The sequence below is a fragment of the Lepisosteus platostomus genome, chromosome 11 (assembly GCF_059453375.1).
Source record: "Lepisosteus platostomus isolate fLepPlt1 chromosome 11, fLepPlt1.hap1, whole genome shotgun sequence".
Classification (NCBI taxonomy): domain Eukaryota; kingdom Metazoa; phylum Chordata; class Actinopteri; order Semionotiformes; family Lepisosteidae; genus Lepisosteus; species Lepisosteus platostomus.
In genome coordinates this window covers 45,188,137-45,210,498 of record NC_142621.1, presented here as the reverse complement: position 1 = coordinate 45,210,498, position 22,362 = coordinate 45,188,137, and the positions used below count along the sequence as shown (strand labels likewise).

Here is a 22,362-nt window from a genome sequence, read left to right as displayed (position 1 = left end):
CAGGCAATATTCATTGTAAAAAAAACCCAAAGTCAGTTGTTTTCCCAGCAGTGTTACTGTTCGCCTCTTCAAAAACCCAGGTGCTTTAGTGGCACATTTGAGGGATCCAAATTAAGCCAGGACAGTGGATTACAAAGACTATTCAATGGATTGTCTCCCTGCTTGGGTTGTAAGACACTGGAGAGGAGGGGTAGTGGCGACTGTATTTTATTGCTTAGCTGAAACTGGGAGGTCACAGCTGATGGTTTTGGCCATGAAACTTTGGTCCATACCCTCTTGCTACCATAAGAGATCATTTCCATTTGCAATATTATATTTATATCGTCATCAGTCACATTTCTTTATTACTAAGATTAATTAGTAAAATGAACGTGTTTCTTTATAGCTTGTTTTGACTGAAAGCAGAAATGGATTTGTCAGACAGGAATCTTAGCCCTTCATCAAAAAAGATCTGTGCTGGGAGAAGCTGTTTATTTTTTTTATTTAGTGTACTTAGTATTACAGCTGAATTACTGACTAAAATTGGAAATATAATCAGATTCATTTTATGCAACTAAACAAGAATCCTGTTTGAACCAAAAGCATCAATAAATTATTTAGTTTGTACATGTCTTTGGAATTAATACGCAAAAAGACAATCATTCCCAATAAAATTTGGAATAATGTTTTTGTTCGTGACAGCTGGGATACAAAGGACATCAATAACTGACATTCTTTTTTAAAACATGACCAGAGGTTAGTGGCAACAATGCTGATAAACTTGACTGTAATGAGATTATCATCACTACATTCCAACTAAATAAGACTTAAGTAGATGTTAAAGGCTCTATTTAAAAAATATATATATGTCAGAATTTGTTTGAACATTTCTGTGGTAAATTACCACAAGCTTCCTTGTTTTCTGTGGGAAAACCATTTCATCAAAATGCACAACTCCCCTCTTATGTAGCTGACGTTTCTTTCACAGAACAGAATCAAGATAACAAGAATTACAGATAATCAAATTACAAACACAATTACTCATTTACCTTGCGCATTTCCACAACCAGACTGAGAACTAAACACAGACACAATTTCACCGTCATTGCTAATCATTTTTAAAACTCTGCACCAAAGCACAAGATAACGTTTTTCACAATTTTCATCAGCAATCTCTGCCTTCAGTACTATTGAAAAGACATCCTATCCACCGGAGCTCTGGGAAATTGAACAGTGTGTAGGTATTATCTACTAATCCCTTACAGGTGAATGTGTCAAACTTCCAATATGGTTTTCATTTTCTGCTTCTTCTGATTGGTACAATCCTTTTTAGGTTCTTGATAATTGGTTGTGGTGCCAGATATGGTAATATCACTGTCAAAATGTTATTTTTTACTGAAATGCAACTCGGATGCCCCTTGTCGAAGCACGACTCCCTTCTCTCGCCAGCTTCAGACTTTATTGCTAATTGAAGACACAGAAAAGTTAACCCTGGCAGGAGTCAAGCTCTGTACTGATCATCTGTTTCTTTATTCTGCATTTCTGTTTCGATATTTTGATCAAGAGCAGCTGGGCCGGTGAGGCCAGCTCTCCTAACACAACGGTCCCAATCTCACCAAACCGCAGACTGTATATGTGACCGATTTAAAAAAATGATTTGTGAGCAGTTTCTTTTAAGGGAAAGCAACCAAAGTCTATTTCAACTTTTTTCAATGCAAAAAGAAAGGTACTGTCACTTTCAAACAATGTGATGGAAAAATATAGTCAGAGACAGACAAAGCACTATCACTGTACGCCATCTCAAAGCTTATAAAACACACACCCCAAGTATCTGCACTTCTAATTAGAAATTCCTATAAAATATGCGGATCTTTCAACAGTGTCATATTCATCATTCATGTTATGTAATTAAATCTAAGTTAGCCAGTGCTAACTGTGCAAAAGCTAGAGTATCTTACTGTATCTCTGGAAAGCGTGAATCTGGCCACGTTGTGTCAGGAACAAAAGAACACCACTTTTAATATATAATATTTTTTCCATGTATATATACACGTATCTATATACAGCATCTTGTATTTACACTTGAATTGTGGTAACAGGTAAGGTAGATATATAGCACTTGAAATTAAAAATTAAAAGGAGCAGCATTGTAACATCCAAGGCTGTGCATATGGAAACACAACTCTCTTTAGGAAAATATCTCTGATAAATATGAATAAAGATATTTACTGTTTCAAGGAAAAGCCCTGAAATGAGATGTCAGCACTATAATGTTTTCCTTCTGTGCTCCTCTCCTGTATAAAAAGTAGAATTTTGTCACAACGTTCTGCAGGCTATACACACAAATATCATAATGCACAAGGCCTGTCCCAACACACATTTGAACCATTTTTCTAAAACCTTTTATCCCTTCCTTCAAAGAAGAAAGTAGCTTTATTAATAACTTACTTGAATCAGATCTTTTTAGAACTGCCCTTTAAATCTCTGCACGTCTCTGGTCTCTCTGTTTAGAAGGGTACTCCAGCTGGACCGCTCAAGGAAGCAATAGAATGACAATCATTCTGACCCCCAGCGGTTATAAAGCACCCTTGTATTTCCAGTGAGTGGAAAACCACACAGTATCAGCAGCTTTTGAGACTTGAATAACAAGCATGGGTTTACATCTACACAATACAGCAACTGTATGACACACAGGTTGAGAAGTGCAGTATCTCCCCTTTCTCAAGGCAGTTAAACCCAATCATGTTTCCAGCTGGCAGGGGTCAGAGAGACCATCAAGAGCATCTATGTGGAATTCAAGGTACAAAGTTTACAGGTGCTAGAATTAATTAAGACCAAGAAAGTAAATGAACAAGGAGAGGCTGTTCGCCATTCATTCCATTCAACAGATAACATAAAAAACTAACAACTGTATCTTTTCATAACTATGTTCTCTGTTGCTAGATTTGTGCCTTTAATTTTAAATGTTTAAAATTATTTTCCAAAGAGAAACAGAGGAAGCAGGAAGGAAGCAAAAGGTCAGAACAATCAAAAGAGCCTCAGGCACAAATCTCATTGGATTTCAGAAAGTAAGGTCACACCTATGCAGCTCTGATATGGATAAGAGTGTAGGAGCAAAGTCTTACATGGTAAGACAGCTTCAGACAAGATGGAGATCCTTGTCTGAACCACATTACCCAGAATGACATGGGGGGAATTAGCTATTCCCCTCACTCAACAGGTGTCAGACAACTGGTCAAGTGACACTTTAAAAAACAGGACGCTGAGGCTGTCTGACCCTTCTGCGCTCTTACAGACACATTAAGACGGTGCATGCCTACAGTGGAGCAGCACATTGCAAGTCATGGTGCTGCATTTTGTTTCAAATTGACATCACTGGGTTTCACTGCAGTGCCTTTGGGAAAAGAAGTCTGTCAATCCTGCTAATCCCAGGTTAATGCACCCCTAAAGAGAAAAGAAAAATTCTGCACTTCTGTAATCTTGGCTTTCCAGTGTGAGATATGCACAGAACTTTTTTAATTTTCCCCAAAAGAGTGAATTCACTTTATATTCCAGTAGCTGATATGCCGGTTCTTGAGGCACCGGTAGTAGAGTACAATGGAAATATTCCAGAAGAAGATTAGGATAATAGAAATATATATGAATACAAAGGCAAAGCTGTATTGACACGGATAAGGCAAAGACAAATTAGAAACCAAAAAATAACACGCCACTGTGGGGAAAAGTACAACATTGTGTTCAGCTCCTTATTTTAAGAGTCCCTTCTCATTCGAATTCTCCGTGTAATTTAGTGTACTTATATATACTGTATTCAATTATAATTTATATATATATATTTCTTTATGGAGTCAGTAGAAGAAGCTCATGTTCAGGACTGGCTGGCTTTCCCTGGTAGTCCATCACTGAGACTTCAGTAGTAGTGTGAATATCTCTTATGTACAGCAATGGAGTCCTTATGTCATAGTGCAGTGCTCTCCGACTCCTCCTCAGAATCGGTCTTTCCTGACAAGTCTGCCTCTGAGTTCCTACACGGTGGGTCCTTCAGGTCGCTGTGGCGTGCGTCGTATTCTATGTGTATAGCAGGGATGTCAAGGCTCAGAGGATCTGGGAAGATGCAAAAGGAGATAAAAGGAATTTGGAGTCACCACTCTGCAGGCAGGCTTGATCATAGAACACGTCTGTCTTTCATTCATTTTTTGGCAGCAGAATACACTTGTGTCGGCTAGCACATTATTCACAGGGATGTCACAATACAGCTTTTTTTTAAAGTATCTTTTCAGTCTCTCTCAAGTTTTTTTTTTTCTCCATTTTACAGCCTTTGAAAACATCTATCCTTATTTTGTGTTTCACTGAGAAATTCATATATCCAAGCACAACAACAAATTGAAAACATCCTGAAAGATGTACACGGAGGTGTACAAATGATGCATTCTTCTGCCTTGATGACTTAGATTCTCCCCCTTCTACAGAAGCATAAATCCAGGGTCATCTTAAATTAACACAATCCTCACAGAGGTGTATTCTGTAGCACTGCTAGTGTCCCATTAGCTTCATGTATGTGTAGAGAGGAGCAAATGATATTAATGATGAGGAACACATAGAGTTGACTGGTAAACGTGAAGGAGCGCACATTTAGAGCACTCTTCAGCTGCCACACGTGTAGTTTACCTCAAGCTGTTGTGATAGTGTTTTGGAAAAATCTGACCAATGTCAGTTCAAGTTTGTGAAATCACATTTGATTTGGTTAGTTTGGTATCTTCTCACCCAAACTAACAAGCGCTAGCATTATAAACTGCAATAGAGCTGAAGCTGTTAGAATAGTAGAAAACACTAGCGGAGTCTTTGAGTAAATTGTCTCTTAACATGCAGATGGCGTAACTCCTGACGGTGTCTATAATGTCTTAAGACTTTTGCCCAGCAGTGTATATCATCACCTGGAGTTGCTTATTCATTAATTTCTCACTTGGGTCTAGATTACATCTACTGTACATTCCTTCTGGCCTTTCACATTTGTGTCGTGTCTCTTCATAAAACTGTTTTTTTCCCACAAAATGCAATAACCAGGGAGAAATCCAAGCAGAAACAGAGAAGAAAACAGAACAGAACACAAAAAAGCTTTTAAAAGCTAGTAACAGATGTGCAGAAGGTATGAAAATCAATTTAGTATTAAAACTAACAGACTTTAATACCATTTGATCAACATCAGACAAATTAAAAACATTCTGCTTCCCCGATAGCTTAAGTATACATAAAGGTCAAAGAAAACAAAGACTATTTAGAGTTCCTCGAACTTGTGGAGGAAAGGCAAACAAGCATTCCAGCTCTTTGACAGTTCATCATTGTGATCAGGCTGTAATGGAAGAGGAAATCAAATCAGTTTTGCAAACTCAAGGGGAGGAGTGCCCCATTTGTTTTTGCTGCTGATGTTTTACCTAGGACTATATTTTTTAAATAAAAAACCTAAACCGTCTCCCACGGCGTTGTTGTATCATGACATCCCTTCTGCAATAATGAAATGAAAAGGGGCAAGAGGGCTCATTCCAGGGCGTATCCATGAAAGCCATGGAACTGCAAGGCGGGTTTCGCAGGGCCACAGCGCAGGGTGTGTGTCCGGAGCCGCGGAAAGGGGGAGGGGCTTTCTTTGTGATGTCATCGACAAGCCATGCAACTCTATCTCAGCCCCCATGCAAAGACTGGAGTTACGGAATGGGTTAGTGGTGATCTGGACACGACAAGATAGAGAGTCATATATACAGTATATATGTAAATATATATAGCAGCTGGAGTACGCTCCAGAGTTAGCCAAAGTGCCAGAGAGTTAGGCCAGTCGCTCCGGCTTACCCTTAAAATCCCCCTCACATTTAGCCCACACTGAATCACTCGCTTCACACAGCTGTAAGTACACAATAATAGTAATCGACAAGGGAAAAAAAAACAAAAACAGGAAAGCAGCAGAAAACAAATATATATATATATATTCAGAGATCCAGACCGTAAGAACAAAGTCTTTTAATCCTTCCTTGCCCTTGTAATTTGTTTTTGGCCAACTTATAAATCGCGTCGGCGTATCAGAAGGAAATGCAGCTCTCCCCTGGCGTAGGTGGGTGGCCCACGCTGGCAATTTCCCTGCTCTTTGGCAGGAAAGGGTTAAAAGCAAGAGTAGTCAAGGCAAAGAGACCCAAAAAAGGAAGCCTCAACAACAGGTATTTTAAGCACAGTTAAAAAAAAACAACACAGCAAGTGAACTTTCCAGGCAATAATCATATGGCATTCATTACATTTTTTCCCTGATTACTATTGCCCATCAGTTCTGCACTTAGGCCAATCGGCGAAAGAGAACAGAAATGAACAAGGATATCCGCTTTTATTGATTTGTTGTACAGAAAATGCAATGCAGCATTTTCATTTTCAAAAGCAGAAACAAAAGTTTTAAAAATGTCTAACCTCCTGTATGCCTGGCCCGCAGTCTAGACCTGCATATGACTGTTATACTTCTTTATAGACTCAAAAGGATAACAGCTAGACACAAGCCAGTTTGTTATATCACAATAGGTGCTCTATTGTAATTGAAGTGCATTTCAGAGTTTATATAAAAAAGCATTTTTTCATGGATCAAGATTAAAAAAGTAAGAACAGAAATAGGAAAGATATTTCATACTTTATACTCTACATTGAATGAGTTTCAGTTAAATATTCTCTTTCAGCAAGGCTGAAAAAAAAAGTTTTTTGTTTGCTGGTTTCACAAACAAGAATCATAACCTATCACTAGAGTAGTTTTCTGGGTCCTCTTAAACTGTTAAAGGACATACTTGTTCTGGTTCTGTTTTTAAAAAGCGTGACTAAATGTTTTTGTCCTCTCACCTGACATCCAGAGTGTTTTAACAATCCTTCTGCAGGACACAATTTGGTCTTACCTCTACAGTAGACTTACAATTATATGTAAAGAATCACACCCAAAAAGCTCAGAACACGCTAAGTGTGTATTGATGCTATAGAAATCTCTTGAATAAAAATACAACAGAAGTGTGTAACACAATGCCATGAAGCATTTTCATACTGGGAGCAGTTAATGCTTCTTTTTGAAGATATCAGATGAAGAGAATTAAGAACTTGTCAGCTTTTTGCTGGAGAGAGGCAAGCAGAACTCCAACTGTGGGGGGGGGGGGGGGGGGGGAGGATTAATCTCTGTCTTTCTAGTACATTAAACTTCTCAAAATACACACTCCCTTAAAACATCACTGTTCTGAATGAGCAACGAACACAGTAATGATTCCTGTCTGTGGTACACTGCAGATGTCAAACAGGCAGTTACTTGCAAATACCTGGATTACCACTACTGTCGTTTTAACCTGTGAACCTAAACTGACATTAGGATGCCCATGATTAGTGATAAAAAGGGTGACACCCCTGGCTCGTGTTTGAATTTTTCTCACAATGATGACCAGCCCTGCCTCTGTGTACTCTTAAATACTTGGATCCAGAAAAGTGACAGAATGACACATCTGGATCAGCGCCGACACAGGTAACCTCTGTGCGGAACGCTCGGGGGTCAAGGGAGCCAGCCCCGTCAATGGTACGGTACTATTCGCAGGCTGCTGCATCTGAAACGAATCTTTAAAGAATAAGAACATTCGGACCAAGCAGGAACAGTGAGCTGGAGGCTAAAGGAAGAGCAGAAAAGAGTTTATTTCGAGTGCCGCTACCCAGACTGGAAGGACGCGCTGGCCCGTAAGACACCGGCAGAGACACGGAGAAAGAGACAGTGGGAGCCGAGGCGTGCTTACCTGTGGACATGCTCTCCCCAGGAGACATGCTGTCCAGCAGGCTGTGATCCAGGGGCTGCGGGCTGGAGCTGGACAGGCCTGGGGTGACGGGAGGCTGAGGGGGTGGGAGGCTGGGCCTCTGGCGAGGCTTCGGGGTGGGCCTGGACTTGGTGAGCGTGCCGCTGAGGGAAGGGGGAGAGGAGAGGGAGGGAGCCGCCGCCGGGGACACCTGCCCCGACGACGACAAGCCGGGGTACCCCTGGCTGTAGCCGAGTCCGTAAGGGGAAGGGGTGCTGGGCGGGGTGGGCGACAAGCTGACGGGGGACGGCTGTCCCGTGGACTGGTCCGACATGCCCCCCGACTGCCCGTAGGGCACCTTGGGAGGGATTGGAGCCAGCTTCTTGGACACTGCGGGGAGCGAGAGGAACAGAGGGAGGAGCAATGTCAGTCCAGGCCCGCTGGCGTCCCAAGGTATTTCCTCCAACAGTTTTCCGGGAGAGGAAACGCTTTTGTTTTTGTGAAAAACGGGGATGAGTTATGGCTAGCCGGGCAAACTGAATCACCTCCCCATAACAGCAAATCCCTGCAGCCGAAATACGGAGATCAATTTCAGGGAACAGCCTTCATTTGCATTCATACCCACTCCACAGACCACAGTGGGATTACCATATCCTTACTGTCCCCAGTACTGTGGCCTGCTCAGCCTTCTCTCAACTCTGTCACATTTCTTAGCACAATTCAGATCTTTACCGTGTGTTCTCTTATCTCTCTATTATTCATATTACAACAATTCAAAATTGTGTAATGATTTAACTTTCTTTTTCCTCATTTCTGGACCTACAGTTCTCAAAAAGGCAAGACTGCATTTTCACAGGTAACTGAGAATACAGGTCTATGAGAATAAACATGAAGGCGGAGACTGGCGCAGTACCTTTGCGGAGGGAGTGAGGGCTCTGCTCGGTGGACAGCTGCCCCTGGGCAGTGCTCTGCTGGCTGCTGGCTGTGGCCATCATAGGACCCGAGCTCTGACCTCCCTTCTGCCCCATCACAGGAGAGAGCTCTTTGCTCTTCAACGTACTGAAGAGAAAACAACACAGCGTTTCATTCCCAACACTGGCTGGTTCACAACTTGCCAACATTCACAAAAATCAGAAAGGAACCCTCCTAAGAAAGAAAACTCCACAGTCATGGCATATAATTTGACTTCCCAAAATTCAGATTATACAATCTGTTTATCTTTCAAAGGTGACTGCTTTTTTAATTAATAGGTTAATTACTTGACCTATCATGCATTGTACTGTTAAGGTCACTTAACATGCAACCATCTGTAACCAGTAACATTTAATTACTAGCAGCATTCATTATTGGTACAAAAAGTACAATTGCAGAGGACCAAAATTTTGGTGGCAGAGAAAACATCACGGAGTAATGAGCCCCAGGTCCCAGTGATGGCAATGGCAATGTTAACAGACATTCTTATACTGTATCTTGAAGAAATCCATGTCATGTTAAGTGCTTGGTAAATACTTGCAGAAGTGGCTTGAATTCCCTTATTTCATCTTGAACCAACTGCATGAATATATTTTTAAATGGGCATTTTGGTTTTTCCACAATCACAATTCAGTCTCCAAGTGACTTCATCATAAAGCATATGCTCAATAGCCATATCTCTGAGGTGCGTTGAGGTGGAGTCTACAGTATGTACTATGTAACAGACAAATGGATAGACCCCATTGTTCTGAGCACAGTAGGGCTTCTCTGGATTTCTGTGCTGTTAAAAACAAACACAAGGCAGCAGTCTTAGCCAAGTGGCTACTGCTGCTACACCTCTTGTAGATGGATCACAACTCATACACAAGCTGTCCTGGATCATTTGATCCTAAGAAATCCACAAAGTTGTTTGGCCATTGCCAGATTAACTGGGAAAGCAAGTAAACTGTAGCTGTGAAAGCTCTGCACCATGTCACAGGACACATGGAACACGGCTTTCAAGAAGGTAGAAAGAAACAGCCCTGCTGTGCTCAGAACAGGTTGGCTCTCGTGATGCTGGACCATTGTGCCTTGTGTTTGGGGTGTGAGGAATGTTCCGTGCATCAGAGTTGGCTGTAAATGTGTGCTACTCACCTCTACCACGCTGGACACGACCCATGTCTCTTCTTGAGTTAGAGATCATCACAGTTTCTGCTGCAGTGTGTGATTTTATTTTACTTGTACACGTGCTGTATGTGTGTGTGCTTAAACTGCTGTAAAGCCTGATGCACTGTCTGTACTTGTATGCACTAGTCGGTCCAGTCTTCCCCTTGCAGAGGGTTGCACAACTCCAGTCCTGGAGGGCCAGAAGGTTTTCTTTCCACCTGAGCCCTTCGTTACCAAACTGAACTCATTATTTGCTGAACCGGACAAGTTGAAGCCTTTCCATGTCCTATGTCCTCAAGAAGCAGGTGATTTAAAGAGATCTATAAAACAAGCTGCCCAGGAGGACCAGGGTGGGCTCCCCTGCTCTAGTGCTCTCATACATCTGAACATATTCCAGAAGTGAAATTATTTTTACAGATTTGCACTGAAATATTGCTCAGCTCCACAAACACAGAAATAAGCAAGCACTGCCCAAATGATCATTTTTTTATCGAGATAACAGATAATACCTGCTAGTGTTGCATGAATTGTTGATTCTATGACAAATTCAATGGTGTAGCTTTATATCAGAACCAAAAAGGTTTTACAGTGTAATGGTATAGAACGCATCACTAAGTCATAACACAGTGTCTCACTCACCCTGAAATTTAATAATGTCAAAACCACTGCCTTGTAATGTACTGAAGAACATCTTTGCTGACATAGAGAAAAGCAGGAGAGACTGACAGTGAAATCATTATTCTTGACCTGTTCTTGTCAATTAATATGTTTGTCATGTACTCAAGAATATACTGTAGGAATCATCAATGTCCTTAATTGACCATCCTCAAGCCCCATCCTGCACTTTCATATCATCAGACAGCTGCTAATACTCCCAAGTTTAAAATCACTAAGGCTTATAAAATGAAGGATATCTTTATGAAGGATTTTTTGATTTAATGGAGACGATGAAGGAGACGCAGCTGCTACAGGTTTAGCACGAAGGTCAGGAACTTAATTCATTCAGAGCAGCACCTCAATGAAAGCTACAATCTCTCACCTCCCAAATCCCAAATGCATTCGAAGCAGATGGAGAGCATGAGTGGGAAGTTGGGAGTTGATTGGGATTTGGTGCCCAGAGGTGAGCAGGGTAATGAATAGAATAGAACTGAGTCCTCATCTCCTTGCATGAAACACTACAAAACAGAGCTCGACAACCCTGGAGCTCAGAAGAGGATTATCAGTCGGCTCAACAGCAGAAAACAAAATGGAACCAACAGACATCACAACAGAAGTAGCCTAAACACACACAACCTAAACATATATCCAATCCTGTAAAGAATAAGATGCAAGTATTAACATGAGGCTTGGCTCATCCTGAGCGTTAATAACATCCTCCGTCGCTTAGCAACACTGCCCTCAGGGGTATTCCCAGCAGCCAGGGATGCAATTGCTTTAAAAAAGGAACTGCGGTTTTAAGGTCTAAAAACTTAAAAACGCTGCTTGAAGCCCAAAAAAAAAAAGCTCTGTATATATAAAGGAAAGCCTGAGTCTGCGAGAGTCTGAGAAGCAAAATAAAGGAAGCAAAAGAAACAAAATAGCCACCAATAGCTTGACACTACTGAGGAAGCACCATTTTGTCCCAACGGGCACACTGGTTTGTGTTGCTGTTGTTGTGGGGTAGCTTTTTTGGCAGTGGGGTGGGGTTGCGGTTGTGTGTATTTACCTAGTCAGTCTGGTCCCTCTGTCTTGGCTACAGGCACAGCTGCCCCACTGGGGAAAGGCTGATGAGGGCAGGTTAGGGGGCAGGCTGAGGGCTGGGTCGTGTTTGGTCAGCACCAGCGGGGTTTTGATGTAAAGGGGTGACATGTTAGTTTCGGGGTTGGCATGCAGTGCGTCGGCCAGGGAGCTCTGCTTGGGGAGGTGGAGGAAGCTGGGCTTGGGGTTAGAGTTGATGTCAAGCTGCTGGGGGGAGGCGGAGGGAGGAGGAGGAGGGAGGGGGCTGTAGCCGGTCCACTTGTGGGGAGAGCAGGAGGAAGAGGAGGAGAAGGAGGCTGGGGTTACAGAGTCAGGGCTGGGGGCGGCAGGCCGGGGGGATGGCTGTGCCCTGGGGTAGTGATGGTGAGGCGGGGGGCAGCAGGTGGGGTATGGTGGGGGGGGCCTGTCATCCTCAGGGGAAGGATAGGCGTAACAGGAATCCGACCAATTGGGCGACACATCGTCTGTGCTGCAAATGTTGGGAAAAAAACGACAAAATAAAACAAAAAGCAGTGACTGTATAGAGAGGACCAAGAAGAAATGATCTGGCTGAGAAATAGAAAACCCTTTTTGTTTCTTTCAGCTCAGGGCCAACACATACGCGGCATTTTTCTTTAAAAAAAATTTAAAACTTGAACAGGAAATCGATCGAGAAGAATTTTGGACGTTTCCTTTTTTTAAAATGTATCCTCCCTTTAATATATATTTACGCATTAAAGGGAATAATCTTTGTTAAGGCAATGGTGTTTATATCAAGCTTATAACAGTAGTGTAGTGAAGGGAAGGGCCTTGGTAAAAAAAAAAGAAAGAATAGGAATCTGATTCCTTTAACAAAGAGAGATGAAACAAAAGACATGCAGTCACTGTATTCCAAGATATCAGTGATGCATTGAGCATGGAGTTGTGTCTGATAGCACATAATCCAGCATCAGAAGTATACCATGACCTGGACCAACTCAAGGTGACATTTAAGACAGGAAACCCATACTTCAAAGGGTTTGTTTTCCCGCCATCAAACAATTTTGTTACGTTTTCAAGGACAAACGGTGATGCTCTTATATAAATAGAATCCTGCAAGAAAGAAAGGCTGATATTACCCCTGCTTCTCAAACCGTGAAACTGATTCTGCGTGATTTATTCAGGGGAGGCGCTGCAGTATTGCAGTATGATCGCTGTTTGTAAGGCCATTCAGTGCCTCAGACACAAGTTTCCATACCTCGTCTCCAAACAAAGAACAGAAATACAGCCAGAGGTGGAAACAAAGATGTTCATTCAACTGCTGATGAGCTTTTTTTTTTTAGAGAAACACAATTCTACTCACCGCTTATATTGATGAGATCACCACACAAACGACACACAACAAGACCATTGCAAGAGACAGCACAAGCTCTAGTACTGTACTTCTGCGATTTGATCATTTACGGTCAACTCAGGACAATTTCGGCACTTCGAGACTACGCATCCTGACATTTTGTCAGCGTTTTCTTATCTGCTGCAAAGAAATGATCACTGATGGGCTGCAATGAAAACATCCTATTGCTGAGCGAGTCAATTACAGATATTTAAGCAAAATCAGCCTTGTGATGGAACCGCTTGTTTGGAGTTAAAGGGAGTTTTTCTGAAAGCAGTTAGCACGAGTCCGCATGCTACGCTAAGGCTCTTCAACACCTGGAGGAGCGTATCTCTAGGCTGAGCAGAAAATGTAGTAAATCACTGCACCTAACGTGTGTTCCTCTGAGGGTTTAGTCCTTGGTCCCAGTTAAGAGGTGGCATGGGCACTTTCACTGCCCCTGCCACGACTGGCTCAGCTGCCTCCCTGCCCTACACTTGCAATCGAATCTGGGATGCATAGATAGAAGGGGTATTAACTCGCTAAGAAAAATACACAGGACAGTAACATCGGTGTGTCCTGTCCTCGAACCCCTTATTAATTCCACTAGAGGGAGTAGCCAATAGATTAGCCTCTAGTTTGAGGCTGTTTAAATCAGAAAACAACTGCACGCACACACTCACATGCACTCTCTCCCCCCCCGCCCCCCGCCCCAGCCACCAAAAAAAAAAAGCTCAAGCAGTTAGAAGTGGAATCTGCGAGCACAGAAGAGAAGATCTGCACGTGAGGAGGGGAAGTGTGAGGGAGGTGCAAGCTGCTCGGAGGAGGAAGCCACAACACGGGTTTACCTGGCCCTGTCCCCAGCGCCGCCGGCAGGAGGACCGCCACAGGGGGCAGCAGAGAGCTCGTAAGGCTGCTCGGGGACGAGGGACTGAGCCAGAGAGGGCAGCTCGGCGGGGGGCGCCGGGGGCTGCACGCTCGGGGGGGTGGACGACGTCTTGCGGACTAAGGAGGATCCCCTGCGAGACACCCAAGACGTATCCATCACCCTGACCCCCATGCTGCAGCGAGATAGAAGACACAGGAGGCGTGACAATAGGAAAGCAGGGCCCCCACACCAAGAGCTAGTATTCCCCTTCAACACGAAACCTGACAGTTTTGTGGCAGAATCTATTCAGTGTAAAAAGAAGAAGAACAAAGAAGGCTTTTTCCAAAGAAAAGGTTGAAAACATGAGATGCGCTAGAAGCACTGGAAGAGAGCCCACTGTTTAGTAACAGACTTTTCTCAGATGGTCTTCTCTGATTTCTCAGCTAGAGGAGACCGAAGATGTAATGCTTATTACCAGTTAGCTACCTTTTAGGATCGCAGGCAGTTGAGTTATTGATGAAATACAGACACCCCAATAAAACTGAATGCCCAGCAGAGTAATGTCCTAACTTATGGTGTTCACTGGCAAAGAAATATCCACATCGTCTTTCTGTTACAATCTATATCTGAGCAGTCACTATTGTTTTGTTTGTTTTTTTAGTGAACATTGTGTCAAATCGTCTACGCTTGAATGATACCTTATAAAGCTCAGGATTAAACAGAAGTGAGAATCTCAGTCAATAAAAGTACTAATGCAGACGCACAGTGTCTGTCAGACAAAATTCAAAGTCATTCTGTACATTTGTGTCTTTGTCCAGTGATTGCCAAGGCTAACTGGGGAAAAATTGTTTTGTTACATGCAAAAGAAGAGACTGATGGGTTTTTAAACTAGTGCTGGCAGGGAAACAATATGTTTAATAGTGGCAGGAGGCAAAAAACTTCAAAAAGGTAAGAAGGAGGTTCTCAACTGGCAAGGACGCTCAACAGAGCTGGTCTCTATGATCCAGGTATCGCGCGTTCGAGACTTCGTTGCAAACCAGCTTTGGGATGGATTCCCCTAGTGCAGTGGTTTCCAGTCCTGGTTCTGGTGACCCACACACCTGCTGGTGTTTGTTCCAGCCAAGCCCTCAGTTCCACAATCAAACCCCTCATTGCCTCATAAATAAGATTAAATTAAACAGTCTGCTCCCAGCTCTTAAACATGCTGGAGCTTTAACCACTGTATTTTGTAAGTGAAATAAAATCCCAAACTTGTGACTAGAAATAAAATGCAAATATTCCCAAAGAACCAACTTCTTAGATCCATTCTTGAAAGGCTTCAAAATATCGAACTAAAGCGGGATTAAATGAAAAACCAACAGGCGTGCAGGCCACCAGGACCCAAATTGGGAAGCTCTACCCTAGTGGGTTTGTTGGGATTAATAATTCAGGATGACTGTGGCTTCCTTGGTGCCTAGAGACATTGGCAAGGGAAGCTCTTCTACTGCAGTCGGTGCTGAGCCTCCTGTACGCTGCTGTGCTTCCTGAGAGGTGTTGGAAAAGGAGTGGCTGGAAGGTGTGTAGTTGGAGGAGTCTGTCTGCACTTTCTGAGTCTTCCTGTGATGTTGTAGGCAGCCTGAGATGATTAGGGGTTGCTGGAAAAAACTATCCACAAGAGGTGAGAATTGCAGTAGAGTACCATCTGCAAAGTGCAAATCCACTGTTTCAAATTCTGCGACCCTTCTTTTAAATCCAGTGTGAGAATCTGTTTTGCAGAGTTTGACCTATGAAGATCAAGACAAGCCTTGGGTCTTGGATCTGACATGTTTGATCCACTACCCAGCAGTTAATAGGCAGATATTACTTCAGACAAGTTTGTATAGAGAGTCTCCTCAAGAAAAAAGAAAAATCCTAGATAAAAATGACAGAAATGTACAGAACGTGACAACCATGTTCTTTTGGATTCATATGTCTGTTGTTAGGTTTGCAGTAGCCCAGACTGATGGGGACTTCCATTCTATAAGCGAACACAGATAGATATATACTATAAGTATAGGCAGGAAAAGGATTAATACGGTACCTTTGTATTTTCCTAAGGCTGCATTGGTAGGATAAAAACATCAGAATCAAGGGTGAAGATTAGCAAGCTGGTTTGCTTTAGTTTCTATCTTATAGCAACATGTTAGAATCACACAACCCCAGGAACATCAGTTATGTCAAGAGGCAGATGACAACAGAACAGAGCAAGGGCTGGGGGAAGGAGGTGAAATGAGACACAGGCTGCCAAAACTTTATGGGGGGGGGATAAAGAGCACAGGAGAAAATCTGAAAGTCAAAAAAACCTTCTCCTAGTTAAAATGACGGTACTTTGAATAAATTGGGGGTGTCAGGAAATAACGTTTAGGTCACACTACAATTTCAGATAATGAAAAAATAATGATGAATCTTTCTGTCATCTGTAAGAAGAGGGCATCCATCTTCAGTAACATTATTAGCCACAGGTACACAGTGCAAGGTCCTGTCTGCTCCATATTACTCGGGCAGCAGTGGCTAGGGCACTGGACGCAGAACTGGAGACTATAGGTTCAAATCAGTTGGACACTGCTGTACCCTGGAGCAAGATACTTCACCCCCAGATCCCGCCAGTAAGATGCTAGCTGTATTAACGGCTGCACAGGTACAGTAATCTTCTTTGGACAAAGGTGTCAACCGAATTAAACAGTAATAATACTAGTAGTGCACATTATGCAGACGTCACACTAAATCCAAGGCCCTGATTTGATGGGAGTATTTGCAATTAAAAAAGTTCCAGAGTAAACTTAATGTCATATGCCTCCTGGATTATGTGAAAGGTCACATTTTCGGACTAATTTAATATTTACATATGGTATTTAATTTATTTAATACTGACTAATCCAAGCACAGCAACAGCCAAATTCCTTTCAAACCACTTATTACTTGAAACTACGCCACCTGACAGAGATTTCAATGAATTAGGCTCCTATGCTGTAACAGACAGGAGGTAAGCTTCTTTTGAAATGTGTCATTGACTGTGCAATAATTCCTTCTTGGTTCTAAACTGCTTTGTTCATGTTCTTTTGCTATGTGTAAAGCCAGAAGAGAAATTAATAAAAACAGCTTGTCCTTTTCCCATCCTTCTCCTAGTCTCCTCCACAAGGAACAGGCTATAAATCTATTTCGCAAATCTGTGCCCATCAACAGTGAGTCATTCTGAAAACATTTCAATTTGCTGACAAGGGACTGAGGACCGAGACATGTCCTCATGTTTCAGGCTAAAAATAAAATGCTCCATATGTGGTGCACACAGCTCATCCACTGATGGGATTTGTTCTCTGCCTATCAGATACTATCTCAGCCCAAAGTCAACAGCACTACCTCCAATACTGGTGAATTCCCCTATGCCAAAAGGCTAGTCCCCCACTGTAAGTTAATTCAAAGCTATTGATTAACCTATAGTTATGTCATAGTAGCAGACCCAAGAACCAGATGAGCCCTGTTATGCATGCATGTTATGCATGCTTTAAAAGTGGTCAAGTAATGAATTGAACAGGAAGTGCCGTGTTTCAAGAACATGACACTCTGGAAAGACAAAAGACGAGGAATTGCTACAACAATACCTGTGCATTTCTCCCAAAGGCCATTCACTATACCCCTGATACAGCCTTCAGTGTAATAGTAAACAGTTTAAACCAGTCCAACGTGGCAGGTCTTTAACATTTACAACCACACTGGGAAAGATAACTGCTACGGCTCTCGTACGTCTCTAAATAGTTTTGAGAAACAAAGACTCAATCCTGGGGAAAACAAGTGACACTCTAGTTCCTATTTCATGGGTCATTGCTTTTTAAAATTTCTAATTGTTCATACTGCTCCAGTTGTATACTGCAGCTTCTAAGCTGATATTTTTATATGTTTGCAAATCACAATGTTCACAAGAAATACAATGGCAACAGCAAGCGTGCAGTACGTGTGGAGATGAAGTACAAGAAAGTGCTCCCTGAAAACAGGGCTGCATGTTACAGTAGCTCTGATGATCTTCATGGGAAATGTAATGGACGCAGAGAGAGAGACCCTGAGGGCTTTTGCTATTGGAAATCATCAGTACTACTTTTTCTGCAGGACAAAAAGCTCATGGTAGAGGCAAAACTGTAGACTTTAACGTAGCATGTGCGATCCTCACCACATATTACCTAAACGTACAGTATGCCACCCGACTGACAATTCAATGAATTGGGCTCATACACCGTAACAGACAGGGGGTAATCTTCTTCTGAAATATGTCAATTCCTTCTCGCCTCTAAACTGTTTGAGTGTGTGAGGCTGTGAGAGAATTGTGAAAATCTGAATTCCTACACCGTGAGCTGGTGTATATAGTATTATGATGGCGGAGTGAGGTGTTAGTTGGACATGAAAAAAGAGCAACGGCACAGGCTGATTGGCAGTGATGATGTGGATGTCTGGTTGGGGGGGGAGGAGAGAGTACAGAATAAACAAACACTCTATCCACAGTCTTTGCCGATAGAAACTGGAACAAAACAGCTGGGAAACCCTACCCATCCTTCTTGTAGAACTCCAGCATCATGTTGTCTGTGGCGACGCTGAGAGGTCGCCGGGCCTGGTCATGCTGTTTGCGGTCTGAGTGGTCCATATCTGGGGACGGCATGGAGCTGTAGTTGGCGTTGTGGTTGGTGTGGACGGGGCTGCCATAGTTTCCTGTGACGTTGAACTCGATCTCTGAGAAAGAGAAATCCACACGGTGTACAACCGCAGCACCAAACAGCAGGACGACAGGAAGCGAGGCAGAACAAGACGAGCACTGAGCAACAGAGCACTCTCTCCATCCCGCGCTCGCTGGTGTTCATAACAGAAGTTCAGGAGGAAGGTTAGACTCTACTCTCATACTCACAGTTCTGCTCACCTATGTACTGTATGCAAGTCTCGCACCCAGGACTTCCCTTTGAGTATCTCTCTTGCGTCCCTCCCGCCACCCTACTCGACCCTCGCAGCAGCTCCCTAGCATGTTCAAGCCTAGATTGCTCCAATCTGAAGTGATTCAGATAAGATACAACGGTCTTGCACCCTCAGATATACAGTACACAGAGATGACTTTCCTTACCACCAGGGAAGAACCAATCTGCATGCTGGATTATGGGCTCAATAATGCCTACGATCTGCAGGGATACTGTAGTCATCATCTCCGTGATGTTTCTGAAACAGATGTGTCACATAGTTGTGTATCTAATCAGCACAGGGATCTTTATGTTTTTTTTATCTCCATCCACTGTCCACGGATGCATTTTTTAAATTGTTCAGACTGTGCATCAGCACATACAGTAGTTTGTGCTTAGTGATGGTAAATGAAAAAGGTTTTTTTAAAAAAATAATAATACGTTTATTATCATCTGTTGGATACTGTATTTTAGTGGCTATTATTTTTATATATTCCCTTGATAAAATGCCCTGTTTCATTGCTGTTTCTGTAATATTTCACCAGCATCACTAAGCAGGCAATCTATATGCAGCAGAGCTCAAAAGGTCTGGGAATTTTAATTAATCGTTACTGCAGAAGCCGAGATGGAACCACGATGAGTCACGTACCCTTCAGTTTGCGCCCACAACAGATTGGGTCCCAGGACTATTGCAATATTTCCTGGAGTCATTTTATTTGCATCCTGGTACTCTGTAAGCTTGGCTAAGAACTTGATTAAATATCTGTAGAAAAAAATGAGGCACAATGATAAAACATTTAATATTTTTGAAATTTTGTATTGGTTATAAAAACAGGTCTAATACATAAGTGATAAGGTTACTATCAACTATTGCACTATTACATTTATGACCACTTGACCTTAAAAAGGCTTGCTCTGTTTTATTTCCTTTAGAACTTTAGTACATGCAGTAGATTACTATAAAGTATGTGAATATGGTACGTAATGTGGTTCTTGCCCAAATAATTACAGATTGTTTCCTGGTATACACTGGTATATCCTGTCAAGTCTATCGACTCTGTATATTCCGATAGTCCCGGTTATTAGCATTGTATCTAACAATCCTTGCAGGAGACACCGTTACTGTTGCAAGGGCTGTACTGTATATGGATCTAGTGGAATTGCAGCTCAATATACAGGCTCTTGATTTTCTGAAGAACAGCAGGAACGCTAGCAGAAGGGATTTCTCCTCATGACATTCACAGCCTGCTTCAGCAGAATGTACAGCACAGCTAGCAGATGCAAGGCCCATAAGATCCTGCCACAGAGCAGAAACTACACAATGTCAAGGGCATGTAATAAACCTACAGGAACAGTCCTCCCTTTCACTAAAAGTCCATCCTATTGACATAATTAGCATATTTACTTCTCGAAATAGAAATGACAGGAATTTAAAAATATAAGGACAGGAGAGCTTGTGAATCCTGAACCACACCCTATGAACCTTGTCATAGTCTTCTTCACTTAGCAGCTGCAATGAATTAGCTATCAAGGATCATTCCTCTAGTGGTCTTAACAGACAGGGCTGTCTTGAGTTAACGCAGCTGAGTGGTGAATGGTTGACTTTTTAATTCCAACGGCGTGAAAATCTCTTTCTGATCATGCAGCGATCTGCAATCTGTGTTTTTGTTTAATTTGAATCCTTTTCCAAGGAAAAGCAGAAACAAATCTAGACGAACACCAGGAGGGTGGCAGAACAATGAACAATAACAAGGAAGAACTTTGCTCACCTAAAGTTGTTGGAATTGGCCTTGGGAAGCTTCTCACAGGCAGAGAGCAGGGCCTGCAGTCTTTTGTCCTGGTCCTGAATGCTGTGGTGGGGGGATGGTAGAAAGAGATGTTCATAATGGAGATTCGCACACCATTCCTCATCGATCATGACAGAAAATAGAGACATGCACTTACTGACATTGCATGTCCCTCAGAGGTAAACAAAATAAAGACTCTGCATAATGAAATAAACCCTGGCCTCTTGCACCTTTGCTCCTGAACATCATTATTTGGGATTGTATTGCACTCTTACTTGGAAGCTTGGATCCACTCATCATAAAGTTCAAAGGTCATCAGCGGTTCAGGAAGCTCCCGTAGGTAGGACTTTAGAGCCCCTGGGAGACAGAAAACAACAGGCAGCCTGGCTAAACCATGTCAGATCTAGAACATCCATCCTACACCAATACAGACCTTGATGACAGATCCCTACATTTGACAAGGAAGCTTCAAAGCATCCAATTTGAAGTGAAAAAGTCATATACTGCTCTGAAATCAAGTCTGGCTCTGATCTCTCGGCAGTCTCATAACCATGGCTTGAATGGAAATTACAGTTTATCCAATCTCCTGCTTATGTAAGCTCTTGTTCCAGATACACAGGAAAGAAGTGACACTGCACTAGAAAGAATTTCCTGTTATTGGTTTAAAAAGCATCTCAGCTGATTTAAAGCGTTTAGTTGAAAATCTTGAAAACGCTTCCCCCAAGTTCACAAATTAAATGATTCAACAGTTTCATACCTGAAGGGCTTTTGCTTTAATTAGAGTTTTTAATGAAGAACTTGCTATTTGCTTTGCATTCAGCTTCATTTGCTCTGCGTACTGCAAAGCATTGTGGCGAGATGAAAATTAACAGGTTCTGACATCCCCTTCTGAGACATAACCTCAGGAGATTTCTAATGTTTCGACTCAGTGGGTTTTTATTATCAGCATGTTTAACTAGATAATTGTTACAGATTTAGTGTACAGAAATACGGCTTCAATGTAATTATGCTGCTCCAGAGCTCGTCTATCTTAACCTTTAAAGCTCCATGGAGTTCCTGTTTCAGTTACCCTGAAAGCAGGAGAAGGATGAGTCCAGCAGCTGATCCCACTGTAAGTCAGCTCGTGTTTAATTTGTGGATTTCCTTTTTTCCCACTGGAACTTTATTCGGAAGATGCCACTAAGACAAATCAGAACATCAAACATGACACTAACCAAAGGGGAAACCGGAGAGCCAAGTCTAATACTATTATATATTTAGGCACCACACCGATGACTTCTATCCATTTGCACGATCAGATGCAGGTAAAAACATGTGCAGACGTGGGCAACATGTGCAGGATAGGTATAAGAGTAATGCTGGCCACATGCAACACTAGTGGGTCTTACCTGCAATAGCGTGGGGGTCAGCAGAGTATTCCTGCACATCTAACACCCCGCAGTCCAGGGAGGCTTTCAGCTTCTTCAGTTTGGAGGCAGAGGGCGCCACTCTAAACAGACCCTACAGAAAGGGAGGGGCTCATTGCAATCCACATCAGTCAGCCCCCCTGCTGCACAGTCGCCACGACACCCACAGGCTCCAGAAATAAAAGTCGGAACAATGGACAACAATATATGGACAACATATTCCCAAGCAAATTCCATTGGGTGTAGCAGAAATCCTGCTGGTAACAGGAATTCACAGTCAGGCCCCCAGAAGGCTGATCCAAACAACATACTGTATTAAAGAGCACAGAGTGAGGGGAGACCTTCATGATCGAATGGACAAAAATGCTAGAACTAGTTTCAATACATTTAATTTACCTGATGGGATT

At 42.5% G+C, this 22,362-nt stretch overlaps 1 protein-coding gene across 7 annotated transcripts in view; it reads right to left on the bottom strand.

Moving 5' to 3' along the window:
• Positions 1 to 1,968: 1,968 nt before the first annotated feature.
• Positions 1,969 to 22,362, bottom strand: part of arhgap44a (Rho GTPase activating protein 44a) — a 62,174-nt gene continuing 41,780 nt past the window's right edge. For 4 of the 7 annotated variants that reach the window (XM_088599977.1, XM_088599980.1, XM_088599978.1 and 1 more), the window contains 12 exons: positions 21,938 to 22,049; positions 20,825 to 20,906; positions 20,532 to 20,612; positions 19,412 to 19,525; positions 18,930 to 19,021; positions 18,367 to 18,547; positions 15,873 to 15,890; positions 13,794 to 14,006; positions 11,584 to 12,084; positions 8,674 to 8,819; positions 7,764 to 8,150; positions 1,969 to 4,083 (listed from right to left, as the gene is read on the bottom strand). In XM_088599977.1, the coding sequence (XP_088456103.1) occupies positions 3,938 to 4,083; positions 7,764 to 8,150; positions 8,674 to 8,819; positions 11,584 to 12,084; positions 13,794 to 14,006; positions 15,873 to 15,890; positions 18,367 to 18,547; positions 18,930 to 19,021; positions 19,412 to 19,525; positions 20,532 to 20,612; positions 20,825 to 20,906; positions 21,938 to 22,049 (2,073 nt within the window). In that variant the 3' untranslated portion in view covers positions 1,969 to 3,937. Of the gene's footprint in view, positions 4,084 to 5,820; positions 5,873 to 7,763; positions 8,151 to 8,673; positions 8,820 to 11,583; positions 12,085 to 13,793; positions 14,007 to 15,872; positions 15,891 to 18,366; positions 18,548 to 18,929; positions 19,022 to 19,411; positions 19,526 to 20,531; positions 20,613 to 20,824; positions 20,907 to 21,937; positions 22,050 to 22,362 lie in introns of all 7 variants that reach the window. The other 3 variants (XM_088599982.1, XM_088599979.1, XM_088599984.1) reach the window with 3 other exon arrangements.